The sequence below is a fragment of the Euleptes europaea genome, chromosome 6, assembly GCF_029931775.1.
Source record: "Euleptes europaea isolate rEulEur1 chromosome 6, rEulEur1.hap1, whole genome shotgun sequence".
NCBI classification, from domain to species: Eukaryota; Metazoa; Chordata; class Lepidosauria; order Squamata; family Sphaerodactylidae; genus Euleptes; species Euleptes europaea.
This window is the reverse complement of record NC_079317.1, coordinates 97,642,850-97,664,439: the sequence shown is the minus strand read 5'-3', so window position 1 is coordinate 97,664,439 and position 21,590 is coordinate 97,642,850. Positions and strand designations below refer to the sequence as shown.

At 42.0% G+C, this 21,590-nt stretch overlaps 2 protein-coding genes across 3 annotated transcripts in view; both read left to right on the top strand.

Moving 5' to 3' along the window:
• Nucleotides 1–6,520, top strand: part of CPT1A (carnitine palmitoyltransferase 1A) — a 38,613-nt gene extending 32,093 nt beyond the window's left edge. For both annotated transcript variants that reach the window (XM_056851479.1, XM_056851478.1), the window contains exons 15-18: nucleotides 2,100–2,252; nucleotides 4,332–4,436; nucleotides 4,853–4,945; nucleotides 6,277–6,520. In XM_056851479.1, coding sequence (XP_056707457.1) covers nucleotides 2,100–2,252; nucleotides 4,332–4,436; nucleotides 4,853–4,945; nucleotides 6,277–6,363 — 438 coding nt within the window. In that variant the 3' untranslated portion in view covers nucleotides 6,364–6,520. The remainder of the gene's footprint in view (nucleotides 1–2,099; nucleotides 2,253–4,331; nucleotides 4,437–4,852; nucleotides 4,946–6,276) is intronic.
• Nucleotides 6,521–16,932: 10,412 nt separating this feature from the next.
• TESMIN (testis expressed metallothionein like protein) overlaps nucleotides 16,933–21,590 on the top strand; it is a 45,037-nt gene continuing 40,379 nt past the window's right edge. Inside the window, exons 1-2 of the mRNA XM_056851974.1 lie at nucleotides 16,933–17,457; nucleotides 18,855–18,972. Of these exons, the coding sequence (XP_056707952.1) occupies nucleotides 16,933–17,457; nucleotides 18,855–18,972 (643 nt within the window). The remainder of the gene's footprint in view (nucleotides 17,458–18,854; nucleotides 18,973–21,590) is intronic.

The following is a 21,590-nucleotide window of genomic DNA, read 5'->3' as shown; positions in this document are numbered from 1 at the left end:
AGCATCAATGCACTCTTTATTGTACCATGGTTGAGAAAATTTTCTCTTTTTTGGTTTCTCATTAAATTCAGGGGTGCACACCAAAAGAGGTTTAAGATTTTTTAGTAAGTTATCATAGGTGATTAAGGGGTCTGGTCCCAAATCTGTGACTGAGAAGGCTGCAGTATATACCTGCACTTTTTCATATGCTAGAGCCTTTTTTAGCCTTTGGTCAAGCCTAGAGCCCCGTGGCGCAGAGTGGTAAGCTGTAGTACTGCAGTCCAAGCTCTGCTCACAACCTGAGTTCGATCCCAATGGAAGTTGGTTTCAGGTAGCCAGCTCAAGGTTGACTCAGCCTTCCATCCCTCTGAGGTTGGTAAAATGAGTACGCAGCTTGCTGGGGGTAAAGGGAAGATGACTGGGGAAGGCACTGGCAAACCACCCCGTAAACAAAGTCTGCCTATTAAACTTCGGGATGTGACGTCACCCCATGGGTCAGGAATGACCCGGTGCTTGCAAGCTCTACCTTTTACAAGCTCTAAAGACCAATTAGCTTGACAGCCCATTTGCTTTGTTGGGCTAACGGGGATTCAATGACATGTTCTATAGTGAATTTGCCCCATTGTTGGTGGGAATTGCAAAAAGGGATGCAGGAAGGGGGAAAAAAACAGTGTTCAATATGTTGCAGAAGTGCAAAGTATAAATTTGATCCCCTATGTTTTACCTATTGCAGCATTTTGTATTTTTCCCTATTGTAATGACTGGCAGAAAACTATCATACACATTCATGTAATGTGGATTATAGAAGGGGCCACATCTCTTGAAAATATAAAGTATAATAAGTAAAATGGAATAGCTAATCATGTTTCTGGAATGTTGCATCTGTGTTTTTCTTCTAGAAATGTATAACAGTCATTAGGCTGTTGAAAGGCTTAGAAATAGCTCATCTATCTTGCATGAGTTGATACCATGTGTAAATAGTGTTCTTGAGAACTGCAGTATGCTGTTTAACATAGCTATCCTTATTCTGATTAGCTGACCAAATCTAAAGTTTAACAGCGACAACTTGTACTTTGCTGTAATTAGCTATTGTTTCCAATATTGGCTAGAGTAGCTATTTTGTTGAAATTCCATTTTCATACTTAGAGACTTCATACAGAAGGGACCCATTAATCATCAAACTGAAATAATTTTCCTTTGGATTATTCCTAGGGTTGCCAGGTCCCTCTTTGCCACCGGCGGGAGTGGAGCCTGAGGAGGGCAGGGTTTGGGGAGGGACTTCAATGCCATAGGGTCCAGTGGCCAAAGCAGCCATTTTCTCCAGGGGAACTGATCTCTATCGACTGGAGATCAGTGGTAATAGCGGGAGATCTCCAACTAGTACTTGGAAGTTGGCAACCCTAATTATTCCTGTTTGAATATGCTTTTCCCAATGAATACATTTTTGATGTGGATTGTGTCCCATCCAGAGATGTACATATGGATACCCAACTGTGCTGCTAGACTAAAGTTCATAGCCCCCCTGCTAAAAAAACCTACTGCCAGCTCTGAAGTGGGAAAAATCAAGTACTTACTGTGGGAGGGGGTTGCCTCAGCCTCAAAGCAGGTTGCTAAATTTTGCACATATATTTGTAAGACTCGCCACTTAAGAGTGGGCCTCGGAAATTTTATGGAGTATTAACTTTTTAACTTCCCGCCATGTAAGGAATTTTAATTGCCACAATAAGGTTGTATTTTTATAAGTGTGACAGGTGGCTTACAATTTTGTATTTTATAAGAGTACATATATATGTTGTCTGGCTTGTGCCGTATCAATAAACATTCATTCATTCATACCCAACGGTGCTGTTTCCTGATTTCCCACTCCATTATGCCATCTTCATGCCATCCCATGCAACTAAAAGGCTTACTATAATACTCTCCGGAGTCTCAAAAGCCATTTGCAGTGTGGTTATGGTGGTAGGATACTGCTGGTCAGGAAAGCTAATTAGGGGGTTCTCTTGGCTTTCATGCCTTAATAGGGCTTTTAGGGTTGGAGCTGCTGTGACTGTTTGTGTTGTAGGCTTAGCAGTTATTGTAATACGATTTTAAAATGGAAATCTTGGATTTTTTTCCCTTAGCTTGAGAAGAAGTGTGCGCTATTCAAGGCTGCTGCTGCTAAACATCAGCTTTTGTATCGTCTTTCCATGACTGGTGCTGGCATTGACCGTCATCTCTTCTGTCTTTATGTGGTGTCGAAATATCTTGCTGTTGAATCTCCTTTCCTTAAGGAAGTGAGTAATCAAATAACATGTACTGATCAAGTAAATAAGTGAGAATTATGCACATTGACAAGAAGCAAAATTTCCAGAAATCTTCCAAAATGGAGCAAAACTGTTTTTATGGGGGGGGTGGGGGAACAGAAATTTGGGAGAGAGGTTAAATTTAATCAATAACAGTGTTTCATATTGTTAAAGTAGTTTTTAAATGAAATGTATGAATTTCAGACAATTACAAATATATCAGGGTTCAGAGAACAAGCAGCAAAATGCTGTACTGTAAGGTATCTAGGTCCATTTTTTAAAGTTTTGCTAGTTGGACAAATGATTTAAAGCAGAAAATGTCAACTCTGTTGTAAACGGAAGGAAGGTTAGTATTATCTTTGAATCTAGACGGTTCTTTCTAAGCTAAGAAGCACTCAAATAATTCCACACATCCAAGCAGCTTCCCTTTGCTCCATGACAAACCATGGACATGAGCTCAGTATGATTCCTCAAGGCCCCCTGCCCAGCTTGTAGTAAGTATAGACAAATTTAATTGTTCTGAAGCCACATTTAGCCCTGTCATTTTGGATGGTGGATCACCTTTACTTAAATTATCTCCAATCTGGGTGAAACTCCAAGCTAGGCATGACAGAGAAGCTTCTCTTTGCTCAGGTCCTCTGTTTGTCACTCAGTGGCAGTCTCTTCAGAGCACAATACACTCAAAAACATTTATGTTGCATATATCCTCTTTTTCTTCTGCTCCTGCTGGTGCTAAAGACATAGAAGTAGCCACAGTTCCAAGTTGGAGGTCCCCAACCTTTTTGAGCCCATAGGCACCTTTAGAATTTTTGAGGCAGGATGGCGGGCACCACTAGAAAATGGCTGCCACAGGAGGCAGAGCCAAACACATATACGCACAAAAGAGTGTTGGAAATGGAAAATATAAATACACAGCAGAGAAGATGACCAGTGGGGGAAAGGGAGGGTAAAACAGAGAAGATGACCAAAGACAGAAGGGGGGGGGGAGTCACACATACACACAAAGATGATGATGACCAAGGGGAAATAAAACATACACACACATACACTGAAGACTACTGGGGGAGAGGAGGGGGGATAAATACAGAAAGATGATGACCACCAGGGAGGGGATAAAAACTCACACACAAGCAGTCCAACAGTGGGGTGAAGGGAGTATTAAATCACAGTGTCTTACTGTTCCTGGCATCTTTCTCTGTGTGTCCCTGGGCAGCTGTCTGGGTACAGCATGAAGAAATATAACTCTCCTCAAAGACAGAGCAAAGACTAAATTGGACAAGAGCTTGACTTTTACGTGTAGTTACCACCCAAATTATCAGCTGCATGTTCACTGCTCCCCTCTATAACTCCTTGTATCCTGAGATGCCGTGTTTTCCTGCATTTGCTCCACATCATTGGCCAGTAAAATGTAGAGGGTGGTGTGTGTGTGTGTGTGTGTGTGTGTGTGTGTGTGTGTGTGTGTGTGTGTGTGAGACACTAGGGCACACAAATATGAGAGTATAATAAAGATAAATTCTGCTGGATGTTGTGGAGCGGGTAGCTAGATGAGCAACTGCTATTTTCCGGGAGAGTGGTCTTTAATTTAATGCCCATTTTCACTCTGACTGGCAGGTTTCTTGCTTTGCAAGAGGTCTTGATTGCATGAAAATTTAGCTGTAGTGAACTTACTGCCCTGATGAAAATTTAAACACACTGGTGTTCTAGAGTGTTTATATGACTTGCACTCCACCAGTCACAACTGATAATGCAACATCCATTCATTCTAGTGTGAATGTAATTGCATCATCATTGCTTGGTGAATTGCTTCCACTATCTAAACTTTCACTTTCATGCCTTTGCTGAAAATTGCAACACCGGAAAAAGAAGGCAAAATTATTGCAGAAGGAAGGGATAATTTAAGAATCTCTGTTCTGTCTTTCTTCTCTGCTCCCCTAGTAATTTGGTCCTGTGGAATTAATATTTGTTAGAATGGAAGTTTTCTAGTTTCAAAGCAGCAGTTTTACCACATTTTGCAAACAGGTCATGAATGTGCTACTCTGTTTTCATGTTTCCATTTACTTAATTTGTTAGGTTTTGGCAGAACCCTGGAGACTTTCAACAAGTCAGACACCACAACAGCACATTGACCTGAACAAGAATCCTGAAATGGAGTCCAGTGGGGGTGGCTTTGGACCTGTAAGTTTTAATGGCTGAAGGTGCTTATAACCATCATTCTGTTTGTGAGCTTTAAGTTTTCATCACTGAGTAGTAGTAGTTACACAAATGAGCTGTCAATTAGGAACACCACAAATCACACTTCATGGTAGAATGGCAATTTGAAGCTGGATGTACCAGATCCTGGTCCAGCATTCTAAACACTATATCATACCAGCTGTAAAAGTATGTTTATGGAGTAAAATGTACTTTTATGTTTGTGTGGTCCGGTTATTTTCTGTGTATTGTAATGGTTTTCACTGGTTTTCATTTGAAACAGTTTATTATACTACAGCCAGTGTCATAGTGAATTTTAAAACTCAACTGGTTTTGGTTTCATTTGAACAGTGGCTTTCAGCGGCATCAGAGCTAAAATATTCTAAATGTGATTTCCACAGGTTGCTGATGACGGTTATGGTGTGTCGTATATTATTGTGGGTGAGAATCTCATCAGTTTCCATGTATCCAGCAAGTTTTCTTGCCCAGAAACAGTAAGTGTGTTTATAAAATTTTATGTCCACCAATCCTATCATTATGTCTAGTTGCTAAGAGCCCCTTTTCTTGTTTGACATAAATGTGTGCTTAGGACATATTTTACAATGCATGTGTTCCAGAAAGTTGACTCTGCAGGACTGTATAAAAGATAGCCTTTATGTTTTGGAAAAAAAAGGTCTGGTATGTGTGGATACTGCAGACTTCTCTTCCCCCACAATATGCACATTATCCTGATCAGTGATCCCCGATATAGTGCCCATGGGGACCATAGTGCCAATTGATATGTTTCCTAGTATCCACTTTTTGCTTCTTCAAAGCAAAGAGCCTGCCCTAGCTTTCCTCCTCCTAACTGGAAGTGAGATATTTCAAAAGATTCCAGGAATCCAGGAGTAGGCAAGAAGCGCTCATTCATAAATAACTGCCCCCATCATGGCAGGATGCTTAGCCTGGAGTTTTCCAAATTTTGTGTTTGCCCTCCATGGCAGTCATTTTGTCCTGCCTGTCATGGCGAAAAGAAGTACTTCCTTTTGCCCATCAACTTTATTGAGTTTAAGTATTTTGGGAGAGGGAGAAAAGTTCTCTCTGTCCACTCTCTCTACCCCACACATAACTTTATAAACCTCTATCATGTTCCTCCTCAGGCATTGTTTTCCCCCCTAATTTGGAAAGTCCTAGACTTTTTAGCCTTTCCTCATAGGACAGGCGTTCCAACCTTTTAATCGTCTTGGAGCTCATTCCTGATCCTGGGGGCCAAATGAGACCAGCCCCCTATGCAAAGTGGCTCAGACGCCAGTATAGTGCCACTTGCAGCCCCCCCACCCTGGTTTTTCCTGGCACAGCATCGCTGTTTTCTATGGGGCTTCCCCCCCATTTTGAATTTTACCTTTTAAAAATGGGGTTTTAAGCCTTGCAGCAGCTGGGAAATCTGTATGAACCATTTTAACAAATCAGAAGGAATAATGGGATTGACATTTCTCATATAATACTCCCTCATTAGGAACCAGCATGATGTAGTAGTTAAGAGTAGTGGAGTCTGATTTGGAGAACTGGGTTCAATTCTTCACTCCTCTACATGAAGCCTGCTGGGTGACTTTGAGCCAGTCACAGTTCGCTCAGAAGTCTCTCAGCCCACCCAGATCCAGGCAATGGCTAACCACCTCTGAAAGTCGCTTGCCTGAAAACACTACAGGATCTCCATAAATCAGCTGTGACTTGACGGCATTTTACACACAACCTGATTACATCGCCTTTTCTGCAGGGGTCCCTTTTTATGAGAGCTCTATGCAGTGATGAATCTGGATTTCTGATTCTTTCTCTTTTTGTTTAGGATTCTCATCGCTTTGGAAGCAACATCAAGCAGGCTTTGTGTGACATCAGAGATTTGTTTCATCTTGGTAAAAACTCTACCAAGTGACTTCCAACCAGCAGGTCAACTAGTCACCCTATGTTGGGTGTGAGAACTCTTCTGATCAGTGAATGAAAGAAAACAAGGCATACTAAACAGCATTTGGAGAGTCCATTTGGCCATAATCCATTCAGGGATATATACAGAAGTATTTAGTCTTGGGAAAGATGCCAGGGTTCATAACAGCGATTGTTCAGAAGAGTTTTCCACAATAGATGATTTTTGTCATTCTCTGTATTAGTAAGAGAGCAGCAAGATGACAATGATGAAGCATGTATTCTAGGCCTGTCTTAATTTGATGTAAATTTGATCATTTTCTACAAAAATCTGTTTATTTGTATTCTGTAAACGAAGGGATGAATGAAATATGTGTATTTAAAGCTCATAACAATAACAAAACTCTGTCTTGAAATGTACCAGTAGCAGGCATGTATCTTCTCTTTTATCAGTGTGACAACTTGGGGCATTCACCTTAAATAAAGGCATTTCATTAAGTTGAACTTTTTTTTTTTAATCTGGCAATTTTAATGTAGTGAGCTAAGTGGAGAAATGCTTTGCTGCTTGGAACAAGGTTTATGCTGTCACAGATTAGTAGTAAAGCATTTGCACTACCTAAAACAGAGGCAGTTAATACTACTTTTATCATATTATTCCCGGCCACATACATTTCCACATCTTCATTTTATTTTGTAAATGGACCTGCATATGTGTGTTTCAGCACCTAAAAAGAGGCTGTAAATACAGAATGTTATAACACAGTGGGTTATTATTTTATAGGTGAGGGTTTGGTGCTGAATCTGTGTTTGAGTCACTGTATTCACAGTTTACCTTAACTGGGTAAAAGTGAGAATATATTCATATAGCATTGTACATCTGAGTGTACCCACAAAAATGGAGCTCACTACCAGGTCAATGAGATTAACTGTTACTTATTACGTCTCCTTCAGATACCATCAGATACAAAACCTGCTGGACAATCCCCACCATACAAGCCAAAGCCTGACTGAAATAGTGTAACTTCTCCTCTTTCGTTCCTTAAACAGGTCCCATCTTATGTGCAATCATGAAATACAGAGAAGGCCTTTATCATAATAAATATTACTCTTTGATCCTCCAAATATGGACTTATCCTACTCAAAGATCCTGAAGAAGAGAGAGTGTGATAACTCATGAGAGATTTTTAGAAAATACGTATCATGGGACTGAAAAATTTAAAGCAATGTGAGTGGCACAAAGTTAACCACGAGCATTCTGAAAAGCCTTTTTAACAAGTCTTTTTGGCAGCCTTTGCATAAAAAACGAAGGGTTTGTCACAGCAATTTCAGCTCTCTTTCTGAATACAATGGTTATGAAAACATGCAACATCACTTGAGGTTTTAATTTTCAAAAATTCTGATGCTCCAGAGCTTTTAAAAGCTATAATGAATGGGGAAGTGGGGAGAGAAATGTCTCTTTCATATTCCCCATCATAGAACAGAATAACTTCTGTTTTGTATGTTATGTGGCTAATATGTTTTAAACACCTTGGTTTGGGATGTTAATGAAGAATTGAATACATTGCTTTGTAAGTAGTGAAATGCAATACTCCTACAGGAATGGTGGAACATGTTTAGTGCGATCAAATACATTAAAAAGGAAGAATATTATGGGAGAGAACGTATAGCACGTAGAATGCAGTAAGGCATTCAGTAAAAGTACTGCAAGGAGCAGTATGTGTAGACTCTTTATATTGACCACTGACTTTATACTGACCACCTCTGTTAACCTTAAAATAATCTTGTAGGACTTTTTAAAAGAGTACCCTTAGGTTTTACTCTCAGGTGTTAGGTGTTTCATATGTAATCATAGTTAAATTGTGCATTATCAATGCAATTTTGCAGTTTTTGCAGGAATGTAAATGTGTAATTGGCTGTGGACAACCAGATTTTTATTGCAGGTATTCGAAGGACTGTCATGTATTTTTTAATTTGACACAAATAATTAATTCCTAAACAAGCCACCGTTTTTATGCTCTTAGAATGTCGACTGCATGTAAATAATGTTCTTTTTGCTGTAAATCTAAAACGCACAGTAAACATAGGCTTTCCTTAAATTAATATTTGAATGTGTGTGATCTTATCTTGTACTCAGTAACATTGTTTTTCACTGCTTCCGTACTAATTCCTAAGGGAATTGGTTTTGAAAGAATTGTCAAGGAATATGATCAGTAGTAGGTACTTAACTGCTGAAATATGTTGATCTTGCATCTGTTTTTAAGAGCACGCTTGACAAATGTAAAAGTGGACAATATGGATAGAAATGAAGAATAACTAATTGGCTAAATACTTATGGCTTCTGGTAATAGGTAATAGAAGACATTAAGACAGTTTTTGTAAGTCACACTTAAACCTTTGTAATTTAAATATAAATTCTATACTGGTTAGAATGTACATTTAAAATTTAAAATTGCTTGGGCTCTTTAGTCCATGTTTGCTGCATTCACAAGTAGCAAAGTTTGGACTACAAATCTTTTTGAAAGCAACGGTTGGTTTAACTGTGCTGTGTGTGGTATACTCTTCACCCTTGATTTGTTTTGCAGATGTATAGACTAAAGTGTATCATTTAATTACAAAAGTTGGTGTATTCAGAACCTAATTAATTCTTGATACAGTATTTTCAGTATCATTCATTAAGCTTAATTCTTAATTAAATCCAATATGATTATTCCTAATTGGTAAAGAATGCTTTCAAAATACCTACATGTAGATTAGATGAGGAAGAGCCCCGTGGCGCAGAGTGTTAAGCTGCAGTACTGCAGTCAAAAGCTCTGCTCACGACCTGAGTTCGATCCCGACAGAAGTCGGTTTCAGGTAGCAGGCTCAAGGTTGACTCAGCCTTCCATGCTTCCGAGGTCGGTAAAATGAGTACCCAGCTTGCTGGGGATAAAGGGGAGATGACTGGGGAAGGCACTGGCAAACCACCCCGCAAATAAAGTCTGCCTTGGAAACGTCAGGATGTGACATCACCCCATGGGTCAGGAATGACCCGGTGATTGCACAGGGGACCTTTACCTTTTACCTTTAGATTAAATGAAGGGATACAGGGCTATGGACTAAATGGGTGGCTCAGTTCTCTCAGGAAGTATTAATTTTAAAGTAGAGAGGCTGTCCCTCCTCCTTCCCCATAGTAAAATTATTGGTTCAGGTTTGAACCCCACCCCACAGCAATGTGTTATTACAATTCCTCCTCTATGTAAATTAAGCTGTCAGTTGTTCATATGAAATGGCTTACATCAGGATTATAGAGCCTTAAGGGTAAAGTATCACATCCCCCTTGCATGCAAGGATTTCTCTGAAGGAAAAATGTTGCTTTTGGTTTTCAGGAGGTAAAGATGCTTTATTCACTATGCAAGGTCTGGACTAGCACTGTCCTAGCAACACCCCCCCCCCCGCCCGCCCCCCCATTTCTTGTTGCTGGATTTCACTAGAAACTCTACAGCTGCATTCTATTTTCAGTGCACAAACCGTTATAATTTATCAGATGACTTTGTACAAAGTCTTATTCGACTTCTAGCCCTGGTGTGTCGATTCCCTCCTTCCTGAATCGTACAGTACGCTTTATTCTCTACCATAATACTTAAACCACTAATTCACATGGCGGTTCTCACAAAATGCCCATGGCTCTGGCACTAGGGTTGCCAACCTCCAGATAACTGCTGTTACAACTGATCTCCAGCCGATAGAGATCAGTTCACCTGGAGGAAATGGCCGCCTTGGCAATTGGACTCTATGGCAGTGAAGTCCCTCCCCTCCCCAAACCCCACCCTCCTCAGGCTCTGCCCCAAAAAACCTCCCTCCGGTGGTGAAGAGGGGCCTGGCAACCCTATCTGGCGCCCTTGAGTAGCTGATAGGGCTGAAGGCAACTGCAGATTTGTTCGAAATCCCTGTCAACCTGCCGCCTTATAAGTTCAGGAGAAAAAATAGACACCACTGTACAAGTATCCGGAGATTTGGAAATCAGTACAGGAGCGAAAATAATTTAAAGTGCTAAATTTTTTATAAGCTACTACATAAATATGAAGACAACACAAGACAGAATGTACACAAAAGACCTACAAAAGCCATATGTACAATGAGAATAATTTTTCAAAGTTGTCTCAGATACGAGTACAAATTCTTCTTTTTGAAGGCAGATATCATGTAGTAAGATAGAGGCCACCAGTTTATGCCTTTTAAGTTCAGGCAGAATTTTAATGGGCCAAGCCTGTCAGTCGCGGATGCGGCATTCCTTTCTGCCAGATATTTATGCACGGGAGGTTTCGCCTTGAGTTTGCCGCACTCTAGATGCACATTTTCCCCATCTAAATTCTCAAAACTCTGCATGGGGTGTGTGTGTCTTGTTTTGGAGTTTTGAGACTTCGGATGGGGGGAAATGTGCATCTAGAGAGCGGCAAACCCAAGGCGAAACCTCCTGTGCATAAACGGCCATAACTCTAAAACTGCACAGTGGGTAGCCGTGTTAGTAGAAAAGGGCAAGAGTCCAGTAGCACCTTAAAGACTAACAAAAATATTTTCTGGCAGGGCTACTGGACTCTTGTTCTTTTCTACTACTAGCACAGATAAATCTATTTTTGCACTATATGTTTTTCGCTCCCGTACTGATTTCCTAATCTTCCTGATACTAGTACAGTGGTGTCTATTTTTCTACTGGACTCTTGCAACTGGACTGTTGCTCACTTTGTGAGCTGTGGCTCGCGAAAGCTCATACCCTGCCAGAAAATATTTTTGTTAGTCTTTAAGGTGCTACTGGACTCTTGCTCTTTTCTACTACTGCAGACAGACTAACATGGCTACCCACGGTGCAGTTTTAGAGTTAAACGGGAGGTTTCGCCTTGGGTTTGCCGCTCTCTAGATGCACATTTCCCCCATCTGAATTCTCAAAACTCTGCATGGGGGGGGGGGCTTGTTTTGGAGTTTTGAGACTTTGGATGGGGGGAAATGTGCATCTAGAGAGCGGCAAACCCAGGGCAAAACCTCCCGCGCATAAACGGCCGTAACTCTAAAACTGCACCGTGGGTAGCCGTGTTAGTCTGTCTGCAGCAGCAGAAAAGGGCAAAAGTCCAGTAGCACCTTAGTGCTTTTGTAGAAAAGGGCAAGAGTCCAGTAGCACCTTAAAGACTAACAAGAATATTTTCTGACAGGGTATGAGCTTTCGTGAGCCACAGCTCACTTCTTCAGATACAGCTAGAATGTAAATCCATCTGTCTTTAATTCACCGTGGGTAGCCGTGTTAGTCTGTCTGCAGTAGTAGAAAAGGGCAAGAGTCCAGTAGCACCTTCAAGACTAACAAGAATATTTTCTGGCAGGGTATGAGCTTTCGTGAGCCACAGCTCGCTTCTTCAGATACAGCTAGAATGTAAATCCATCTGTCTAATTCAGCGTGGGCAGCCGTGTTAGTCTGTCTGCAGTAGCAGAAAAGGGCAAAAGTCCAGTAGCACCTTAGTGCTTTTGTAGAAAAGGGCAAGAGTCCGGTAGCACCTTAAAGACTAACAAGAATATTTTCTGGCAGGGGATGAGCTTTCGCGAGCCACAGCTCACTTCTTCAGATACAGCCAGAATGTGAATCCATCTGTCTTTAATTCACAGTGGGTAGCCGTTTAAGTCTGTCTGCAGTAGTAGAAAAAGGGCAAGAGTCCAGTAGCAGCTTAAAGACTAACAAGAATATTTTCTGACAGGGTATGAGCTTTCGTGAGCCACAGCTCACTTCTTCAGTTACAGCCAGAATGTGAATCCATCTGTCTTTAATTCACCGTGGGCGGCCTTGTTAGTCTGTCTGCAGTAGCAGAAAAGGGCAAAAGTCCAGTAGCCCCTTAGTGCTTTTGTAGAAAAGGGCAAGAGTCCAGTAGCACCTTCAAGACTAACAAGAATATTTTCTGACAGGGTATGAGCTTTCGTGAGCCACAGCTCACTTCTTCAGATACAGCTAGAATGTAAATCCATCTGTCTTTAATTCACCGTGGGTAGCCGTGTTAGTCTGTCTGCAGTAGTAGAAAAGGGCAAGAGTCCAGTAGCACCTTCAAGACTAACAAGAATATTTTCTGGCAGGGTATGAGCTTTCGTGAGCCATAGCTCGCTTCTTCAGATACAGCTAGAATGTAAATCCATCTGTCTAATTCAGCGTGGGCAGCCGTGTTAGTCTGTCTGCAGTAGCAGAAAAGGGCAAAAGTCCAGTAGCACCTCAGTGCTTTTGTAGAAAAGGGCAAGAGTCCGGTAGCACCTTAAAGACTAACAAGAATATTTTCTGGCAGGGGATGAGCTTTCGCGAGCCACAGCTCACTTCTTCAGATACAGCTAGGATGTGAATCCATCTGTCTTTAATTCACTGTGGGTCGCCGTGTTAGCCTGTCTGCAGTAGCAGAAAAAGGGCAAGAGTCCAGTAGCACCTCAGTGCTTTTGTAGAAAAGGGCAAGAGTCCAGTAGCACCTTAAAGACTAACAAGAATATTTTCTGGCAGGGGATGAGCTTTCGCAAGCCACAGCTCACTTCTTCAGATACAGCTAGGATGTGAATCCATCTGTCTTTAATTCACTGTGGGTCGCCATGTTAGCCTGTCTGCAGTAGCAGAAAAAGGGCAAGAGTCCAGTAGCACCTCAGTGCTTTTGTAGAAAAGGGCAAGAGTCCAGTAGCACCTTAAAGACTTAGCAAAAATATTTTCTGGCAGGGTATGAGCTTTTGCGAGCCACAGCTCACTTCTTCAGATACAGCCAGAATGTGAATCCATCTGTCTTTAATTCACCGTGGGCGGCCTTGTTAGTCTGTCTGCAGTAGCAGAAAAGGGCAAAAGTCCAGTAGCACCTTAGTGCTTTTGTAGAAAAGGGCAAGAGTCCAGTAGCACCTTAAAGACTAACAAGAATATTTTCTGGCAGGGGATGAGCTTTCGTGAGCCACAGCTCACTTCTTCAGATACAGCCAGAATGTGAATCCATCTGTCTTTAATTCACTGTGGGTGGCCGTGTTAGCTTGTCTGCAGTAGTAGAAAAAGGGCAAGAGTCCAGTAGTACCTCAGTGCTTTTGTAGAAAAGGGCAAGAGTCCAGTAGCGCCTTAAAGACTTAACAAAAATATTTTCTGGTAGGGTATGAGCTTTCGTGAGCCACAGCTCACTTCTTCAGGTATCTGAAGAAGCGAGCTGCCGCTCACGAAAGCTCATACCCTACCAGAAAATGTTTTTTGTTAAGTCTTTAAGGTGCTTCTGGACTCTTGCCCTTTTCTAACACCGCAGGAAGGCCTGACGGGGAGGAAGTCAGCTGCCCCTTGTCCCCCGTCTGCGCGCTTTGAGCCGGGGCGGCCGCGGGGGTTAGAAGCAGCGTCGCCACCCCGCGCGCTCCAGCCCTGTAGGGCTCGTCCTTTCAGGGGGGTGGGGGAGGGGAGTGCGTGTGTGGAGAGAAACCGGTTCCCGCCCTTTCCGACTCGCGCGCGCCCCGCCCAGCTGTTCCCTCAGGAGGCTCCCCAGCCCCCACTAACGGCTCTTCCACAAACTGCGGCCGAGTGCCCGTGATGGAAAGGAAAAGGCGGGAAAGTGTGGAGGGAGAAGGTGTGTGTGAAGTGCCGTCAAGTCGCTTCCGACTCGGGGCGACCCTATGAAGGAAATTCCTCCAAAACGTCCTATCCTTGACAGCCTTGCTCAGATCTTGCAAATTGAAGGCTGTGGCTTCCTTTATTGAGTCCGTCCATCTCTTGTTGGGCCTTCCTCTTCTCCTGCTGCCCTCAGCTTTTCCTAGCATGGCTGTCTTTTCCAGTAGTAGGAAAAGGGCAAGAGTCCAGTAGCACCTCAAAGACTAACAAAAATATTTTCTGGTAGGGTATCCCCACCATAATATCACTTTTATTTCTGACTCCTTTTATTTTTACCCAGAGACTCTCAAATGAATTTCCATGCTCAGATTCATGTTTCCTCACAAGTATACACCTTCTTGACGTACAGTTCTACTCCTCCCCCTTCCTTACTATTCCTTTTAAACAAGTTGTACCCCCCAATCCTAATGTTCCTATTGGGTCATTCCACCAGGTTTCAGTACTGCCTATTAGGTCATAGTCCCCTTCCAGTATTAGGGCTTCAAGTTCCTCCTGCTTGTTTCCCATACTCTGGGCATCAGAGTAGAGACATCAGAATCAATGGTTTATGTGCCCTGAGTGTTTCATTCATGTTTGTACCTGTAAATTAATGGTTCCCTGCATATATGCCACTCCCTGCACATCTTTAGTGTTCTTACCTCCAGTTATTGGCATCGTACTAGACTTTGCATTTTGGTCTCCCTCCCCCACAGGGTTTAAAGCCCTCCTTAACAGGTTTGCAAGGCTCTTACCAAATACGTTTTTCTTACCCTTGTGAGGTGCAAACCATCTCCCAACAGAAGAGCTTCATCTCAAAAGTGTAAGCCATGGTCCAAAAAACCAAACCTTTCCTGACAACACCATCTACGTAGCCAGTTGGTTATTTTCAGCATTCTTCTCTCTCTTCTTAAGTCACAAACTTCAACAGGAACAACAGACAAAGACACAACCTATGCTCCCAGGCCCTTCACCTTTTTATCCAGGGCATCATGGTCTCTTTTATCATGTTCTGGGTTGTACTGGGCAGTGTTCCCACATGGATTAGCAGGAAGAGATAATAATCTGTGGGATTGATGAGTCTTTCTAGCCTTTCTGTCACATCCTGGATGCATGCACCTGGTAAACAACATACCTCTTGAGATGACAAGTCCAGTCGGCACACTTTAGCCTCTACCTCTCTCAGCAGGAAATCCCCACACGTCGTCTCCTATACTGGGGAGCAGAAGCTCAAGTCCTCTTATCCACAGAGGCCTGAGAACATATGGTAACTTCACAGTTTTAGTGTATAAAGTAAGATGGTAAACCTTAAACCATGTGCAGTGTACCACAGTTATGTATGAGGCAGCTGTATGTATTTATAGTCCTCTATAATAGGCTGATGAAACGGGTGAAATCATAGCAGACTGTAATTCTTAGTAATGAAGTGGTCGCCACACAAGTCATGTTTGATATACACATTCATTTTCATAGAATGGTTTTAAGCAGACACACTGTTCCAAAGAAATCATTAAAAAGTCTGATTAGAAAATTGTGGAAAGCTTATGTAGAACTTTAAATTTTAAAAGGACACTACACTTTATATTAAATATTTTTGTTTTTTGCTATGTGCACAGATTGCTGGGCCCTGATCTGGATAGCCCAGGCTAGCCTGATCTCGTCAGATCTCAGAAGCTAAGCAGGGCCAACTCTGGCAAGTATTTGGATGGGAGACCTCCAAGGAATACCAGGGTCGTGACATGGAGGCAGACAATGGCAAACCACTTCTGAACATCGCTTGCTTTGAAAACCTTACAAAGGTCGCCATAAGTCAGATGGCAAAAAAACAAAACAAAAAACCAACAGATCGTTGCTGCATACTAGATTTTAAGCCTACCATTGGAATGAATAGTAAATATTTCAATTGCATGAAACAATATTTCAAGACAATATCTCACAAGACAATATCACACTTTGCGAGTGTGTACTGAATATCCAAACATTCGTGTTTTATTAACTTTTGCTTATATAATAAATGATGAGAAATTAAGAAGAATTTTCTCTACCTTTAAGGAGTCTCAAACTGGTTTACAATCGCCTTCCTTTCCCCACAACAGACACCTTGTGAGGTAGGTGAGGAGGAGAGAGTTCGGAGAGAACTGTGACTAGCCCAAGGTCACCCAGCAGGCTTCATGTGTAGGGGGGGGGGAAAACCAACCCAGTTCACCCGATTAGAGTCTGCCACTCATGTGAAGGAGTGGGGAATCAAACCTGGTTCTCCAGATTAAACTGTACCGCTCTTAACTGCTACACCAGTTCATAAAGGTAAAGGTAAAGTCCCCTGTGCAAGCACCAGGTCATTCCTGACCCATGGGGTGATGTCACATCCCGACGTTTCCAAGGCAGACTTTGTTTGCAGGGCGGTTTCCCAGTGCCTTCCCCAGTCATCTTCCCTTTACCCCCAGCAAGCTAGGTACTCATTTGACCGACCTCGGAAGGATGGAAGGCTGAGTCAACCTTGAGCCGGCTACCTGAAACTGACTTCCGTCGGGATCGAACTCAGGTCATGAGCAGAGCTTTTGACTGCAGTATTGCAGCTTAATACTCTGCACCATGGGGCTCACATAGAACAGTTCATTCTGGTATACAATATGCAAATATTCATGTTAAACAAATATCTTCAGGGATAATGGACAGGTAATTTTCACTTACATCTAATGGAAATGGGTGTATGGGTCTGTTTAGATAGACCCTAGCCTAATAAATCATTCAGGACTTCACAGATTTAGAAAAGACTAGCAAGTCTGTAGCAATTGCTTTACAGGTAAGCAGGCATGGTAGTGCTACTGAAGTAAATATAACTAATAGTGCATTCTCAGGATACTTAAAGCAAAGTGTTGCACTAATATTTTTTAAGCATATTTCAGGACTGGGGTTTATGTCGGATGTATTTTGCTAGATTATTTATTTGTTTGTTTGTTTATTTATTTTGAAGTGGACTCACCTACCAAGATGAAAGATGACCTAGGACAATTAGATGTCTCCACAGAGAACAAACACAAACAGATTGAAAGCCTGGCTGTACATGTGGGAAAACATATAAATAGTATGGATAATGGATTTGTAAATGAAGTATTTAACCAGCAGAAGGTATTTAGTTCTGAAAAGTTTAACATGAAGAGTGATTTAATTAATAAACCAGTTGACAGATTCCACTGCAGTCAAGATACCTGCTTTAGTAATGTGGACAAAAGTACAGTTGATCACTTGACATATACTCTTAAAGAAAGTGAGAATGTAGTTCTTGAAGTCAAAATGCAGCCACAAGATTGTGACGAGGACTTTGGAAAACATCAGGGATTACCAGAACAGACTACTTCAGAAGAATCAACATGTGCATATTTACCTCAGCTGCAATTGCATTCCTACAATATCCATTGTCCATCTTCCTTAATGACACAGCATGGAAATTCTGAGTTATCTCTTGATACCAACTCTTCTAATGGAGCAGTTAATACAAATATTGAAATGATACCAGTAAGATTGTCTAAATTAATAATTGTTTTTAATTGTATTAGGTTAAAATCACCAGTTGAGTACTATGTTTCTACAGTGTGGGATATATAGTAATGTACTGTTGATCCTAACTAAATTCACTTTTCAAAACATGGGTGGAGAATAGGAGCAATATTTTTGAACTGGCAAACACATTTTGCAGATATGGTGCCTTAATTAGAGAGAATTTTATAAAATATGGGCCCATACCAGTGGTGATCCATGTGCAAAAGTAGGCTTCTCTGTGGCTCTGTTATAATGCATATATTTTGGGAGACCACCCAAAAAACTGACAGTTTGGATTCATGAACTCTTGCTACATCATTTACTGCCACTGGATGCCATGCCACTATTTTTTTTTTTCAGCAACTGGTATTCAGAGATGCATTCATTCTGAACATGGAGGTTCCCTTTCACTACCATTTATTTATATATTTATACAGTATATCTATTATTTTTATACCCCGCCTTTTTCTCCAGTGGGGTCCCGAAATGGCTTACATCATTCTCCTGTCCTCCATTTTATCTTCACTACAACCTATTATATTCTATCGGTGGGGTAGGTTAGTGTGTGACTGACCCAGGGCCACCCAGCAAGCTTCCCTAGAAGAGTTGAAATTTAGACCTGGGTCTCTCAGATCCTAGTCCAGCGTTTTTAACTACTATACCACACTGGGTGTGGTGACAGGTCAGGGTGACAGGAATGGCTTTCATTGGCAGAGCTGGGGTGGAACAGACAGGAGGAGGTTTGAATGAGGGGAATATAGATAGGAGTGCCCTTATAGGGTGGGTGGGATGTCACATTCTCACAGTATAAATGTGTTTTGGAGATACCCCACATCTGAAAGTACTTTTGCAATGAAGAAAACAAGCATAAAATAAAGGAGGGGGAGATACACTGTTGATTTTTACCACATTGTAATTGATTCCCAGATGTAGCTGGTTTAATTTATTCTGCATTTTAGATGAATGAAGAAGTAGTGTTACTGTGGGCTGGGGTTGTCATTGTAGTTTTTGCTTTTATTTTGCTTTGCTATTTTATCTAATCTGCTGCCAATCTACATTTTGGAAGCATTGTAACAAATAAATTTGAATATTTGTTCTAATTTCTCTAGATAAATTTTAATTCTTCAAATAAAAACGTGAGTATAAATGTGTTCAGTTTGAAACAGAAGTAGCATGAACATGAAACAACTTATTCAGTTTGACTTTTAATAAGGCAGACATCTATAGAGCTGACTGAAGGAAATAATTACTCCTTGATTATTTTGTTAAATCATGTGCATATTTTAACCTCTCATATAAACCAAATGTTTATTTTTTTACAATATAAATAAAAGCTTAATATCAGATTTGAACAATATGCTTTCTTTCTCTAGGTACTGAGGCCATCATTAACTTCAGCTGCAGGTGCAAATAATTGTGTTTCTTGTGACCAAATTAAAGAAATTATTAATAGTTCTGTATCATCAGAAGTCCTACCAGCTTGTTCTGGTGGTAAGTGATTTTGAAATATATATATATATTCCTATGTGTTTGCTTCTATTATTTTTGCTCCCTTTTGCCCCAGATAAGTGTTAATTCTGTGAGCAGGTGTGCTTCTGAACAATGCAGTAATTAGTAGAAGCCAGCATGGATTTGTCAAGAACAAATCCTGCCAGACTATTCTTACCGTGTGTGTGTGTGTTTTGTTTTGTTTTTAGAAAATTGGGTTACTAGCCAGGTGTTTGTAGGTTTTTTTAAATCAAATAGCTGATCAGGTGGATTCATTTTTGGTTGGAGGGCCATACTTAAAGAGTGCTTATCAGTGATACTTCATCAGTCTAGATAGAAAGTCATGAAAGGGGTGTCCATTTTTGGCACTGCACTTTAAGAAACATGTAGGCAAACTGGAATGGTTTCTAAAGAGGGCAACAAGGATGGCTGAGGTTCCAGACAACAAATCTGCAAGGAAAAGTTGAAGCAACTGGTATGTTCAGCCTTATGAAGAGAAGACTGAAGGGAAATGATTGTGCTCTTCAAATACCTGAAGGAATGTCACATAGAACAGAGCAAGAATTTGCTCTGTGCAGCTCTAGATGGTGAGTGTCAGGCCTTTACTTTTTACAGTGAGGCTGTATCTAATAGGATTCAGTTACAGGAAGGTTAATTTCATTTGAATATTGTGAGGAAGTTCCTCATGGTAAGAGCAGTTTGACTATGGAACAAGTTGCCTGGGGTGAGGTAGTGGATGGACTCTCCCTCACTGGGAATCTTCAGACAGGTTGGACAGCCATCTGTTGTGAATGCCCTAGTTGTAGATTTCCTGCATGGAGCAGGGATAGGCCTAGATCTGCCTGCAAAGCCCTCTTTCAAATCTATGTTTCTGTGTTAGAGTGCAATCCTGAAGGGGGGGGAAATTGGCATAGGAGCCGGTGTGACCCTGCGCCAGTGTAAGTGCCCATTTATTCCAGGATTTGGGGCGTTTACTGCAGCATGGGGGATATTCACACTGGACCCGGCACTGCAGCAAGTCCCTGTGCCACGGCACTGCAGCAAGTCCCTGTGGCGGTGTCCTGGGAGACGTTCCAGGGGGCAGAGCTGCCTTTAGGCAGCATCCTAGCCCCTTTTGCCCCAGGAACACCCCCTTGAGTTGCAGCGTTGCTACTCCACTTGATCATCCTCATCACTCTCATCTGCACCTGTTCCATTCTGTCCACATCCTTTCTGAAGCCCATTATTGGGCTGGGCTGTCACCAATAATGGAATGGCACTCATCTATATCTCACATTCCGAGCAGATACCAAAGAGGCTGTAGAAACACTGAACCGATAGCTGGCAGTTTTCAAGTGGATGTGGGCTAAAAAACTGAAGCTTAATCTCAACAAGAAGGAAGTGCTACTGATGAACAGCAGACCTGACTAGGGATTTATGATGGGGTTGCACTCCCCTTGAAGGAATAGGTATGTAGTCTGGGGGTGCTCTTGGACCCAGGTCTACTATTGAATAAGCAAGTGGCGGTTGTGGCCAGGAGTGCCTTTTACAACCTTTGACCGGTTAGCCAGCTGCAGCCTTTCCTTGGTAGAAAACATCTGGCCATGGTAGTGCATGCCCTAGTTACATTAGGATTATATTGCTGCAGTGTGCTGTATGTGGGCTGCCCTTGAGACGTGTTCAGAAACTTCAATTGGTGCAGAATGCTGCAGCCAGGATGTTGACTGGAGTGGTTCATAGGGATCATATCTCTCTGGACCCATCTACACTGGCTCGCAATTTGTTTCTGGGTACAATTCAAGATGCTGGTGCTGACCTTTGAAGCCCTATATGAAGAAGAAGAAGAGTTGGTTTTTATATGCTGACTTTCTCTACCACTTAAGGAAGAACCAAACCGGCTTACAATCGCCTTCCCTTCCCCTCCCCACAACAGACACCCTGTGAGGTAGGTGAGGCTGAGAGAGCTCTAACAGTGCTGTGACTTGCCCACGGTCATGCAGCTGGCTTCATGTGTAGGAATGGGGAAACAAATCCAGTTCACCAGATTAGCCTCCGCCGCTCGTGTGGAGGAGTGGGGAATCATACCCGGTTCTCCAGATCAGAGTCCACCGCTCTTAACCACTACACCACGCTGGCTCTCCTACACCACGCTGGTTTAGAACCAACACACCTGAAGGCAACCACATCAGGCAACCACATAATCAGGTAACCACATAATCAGGTAACCACATAATTTCGTATGACCTTATCCAACCACTACAGTCATATTCAGAGACACTGTTTCGAGTGTCTAATCTGCCTAATCTCAGACGGCAACCTTGAAATAGGTATAGTGCCATACCAAAAAGTAGTGCCACTCCTGTTTCTGACCTAATAGTGTGGCCAGAGTTTTCACAGACTCAGTGATGATCTGCTAGCCAAGTGTGATCATGTGTCCCAGAAGAGAGCCAAAACCAACTCCTTTCCCCATGAAAATCATGTCAAAGCTGCTTTGCATGCAGAACTACCCATGGTCAATAACTTCCTCTGTCTGCGAGAGCTCTGCCTGTCATAACTAGGCACCCTGCAAACTTTAACATGATTGCCAGGTGAACATACCTTCTTTGAACTCCTGCAATTACACATCCGGTTGGTTCACCTCA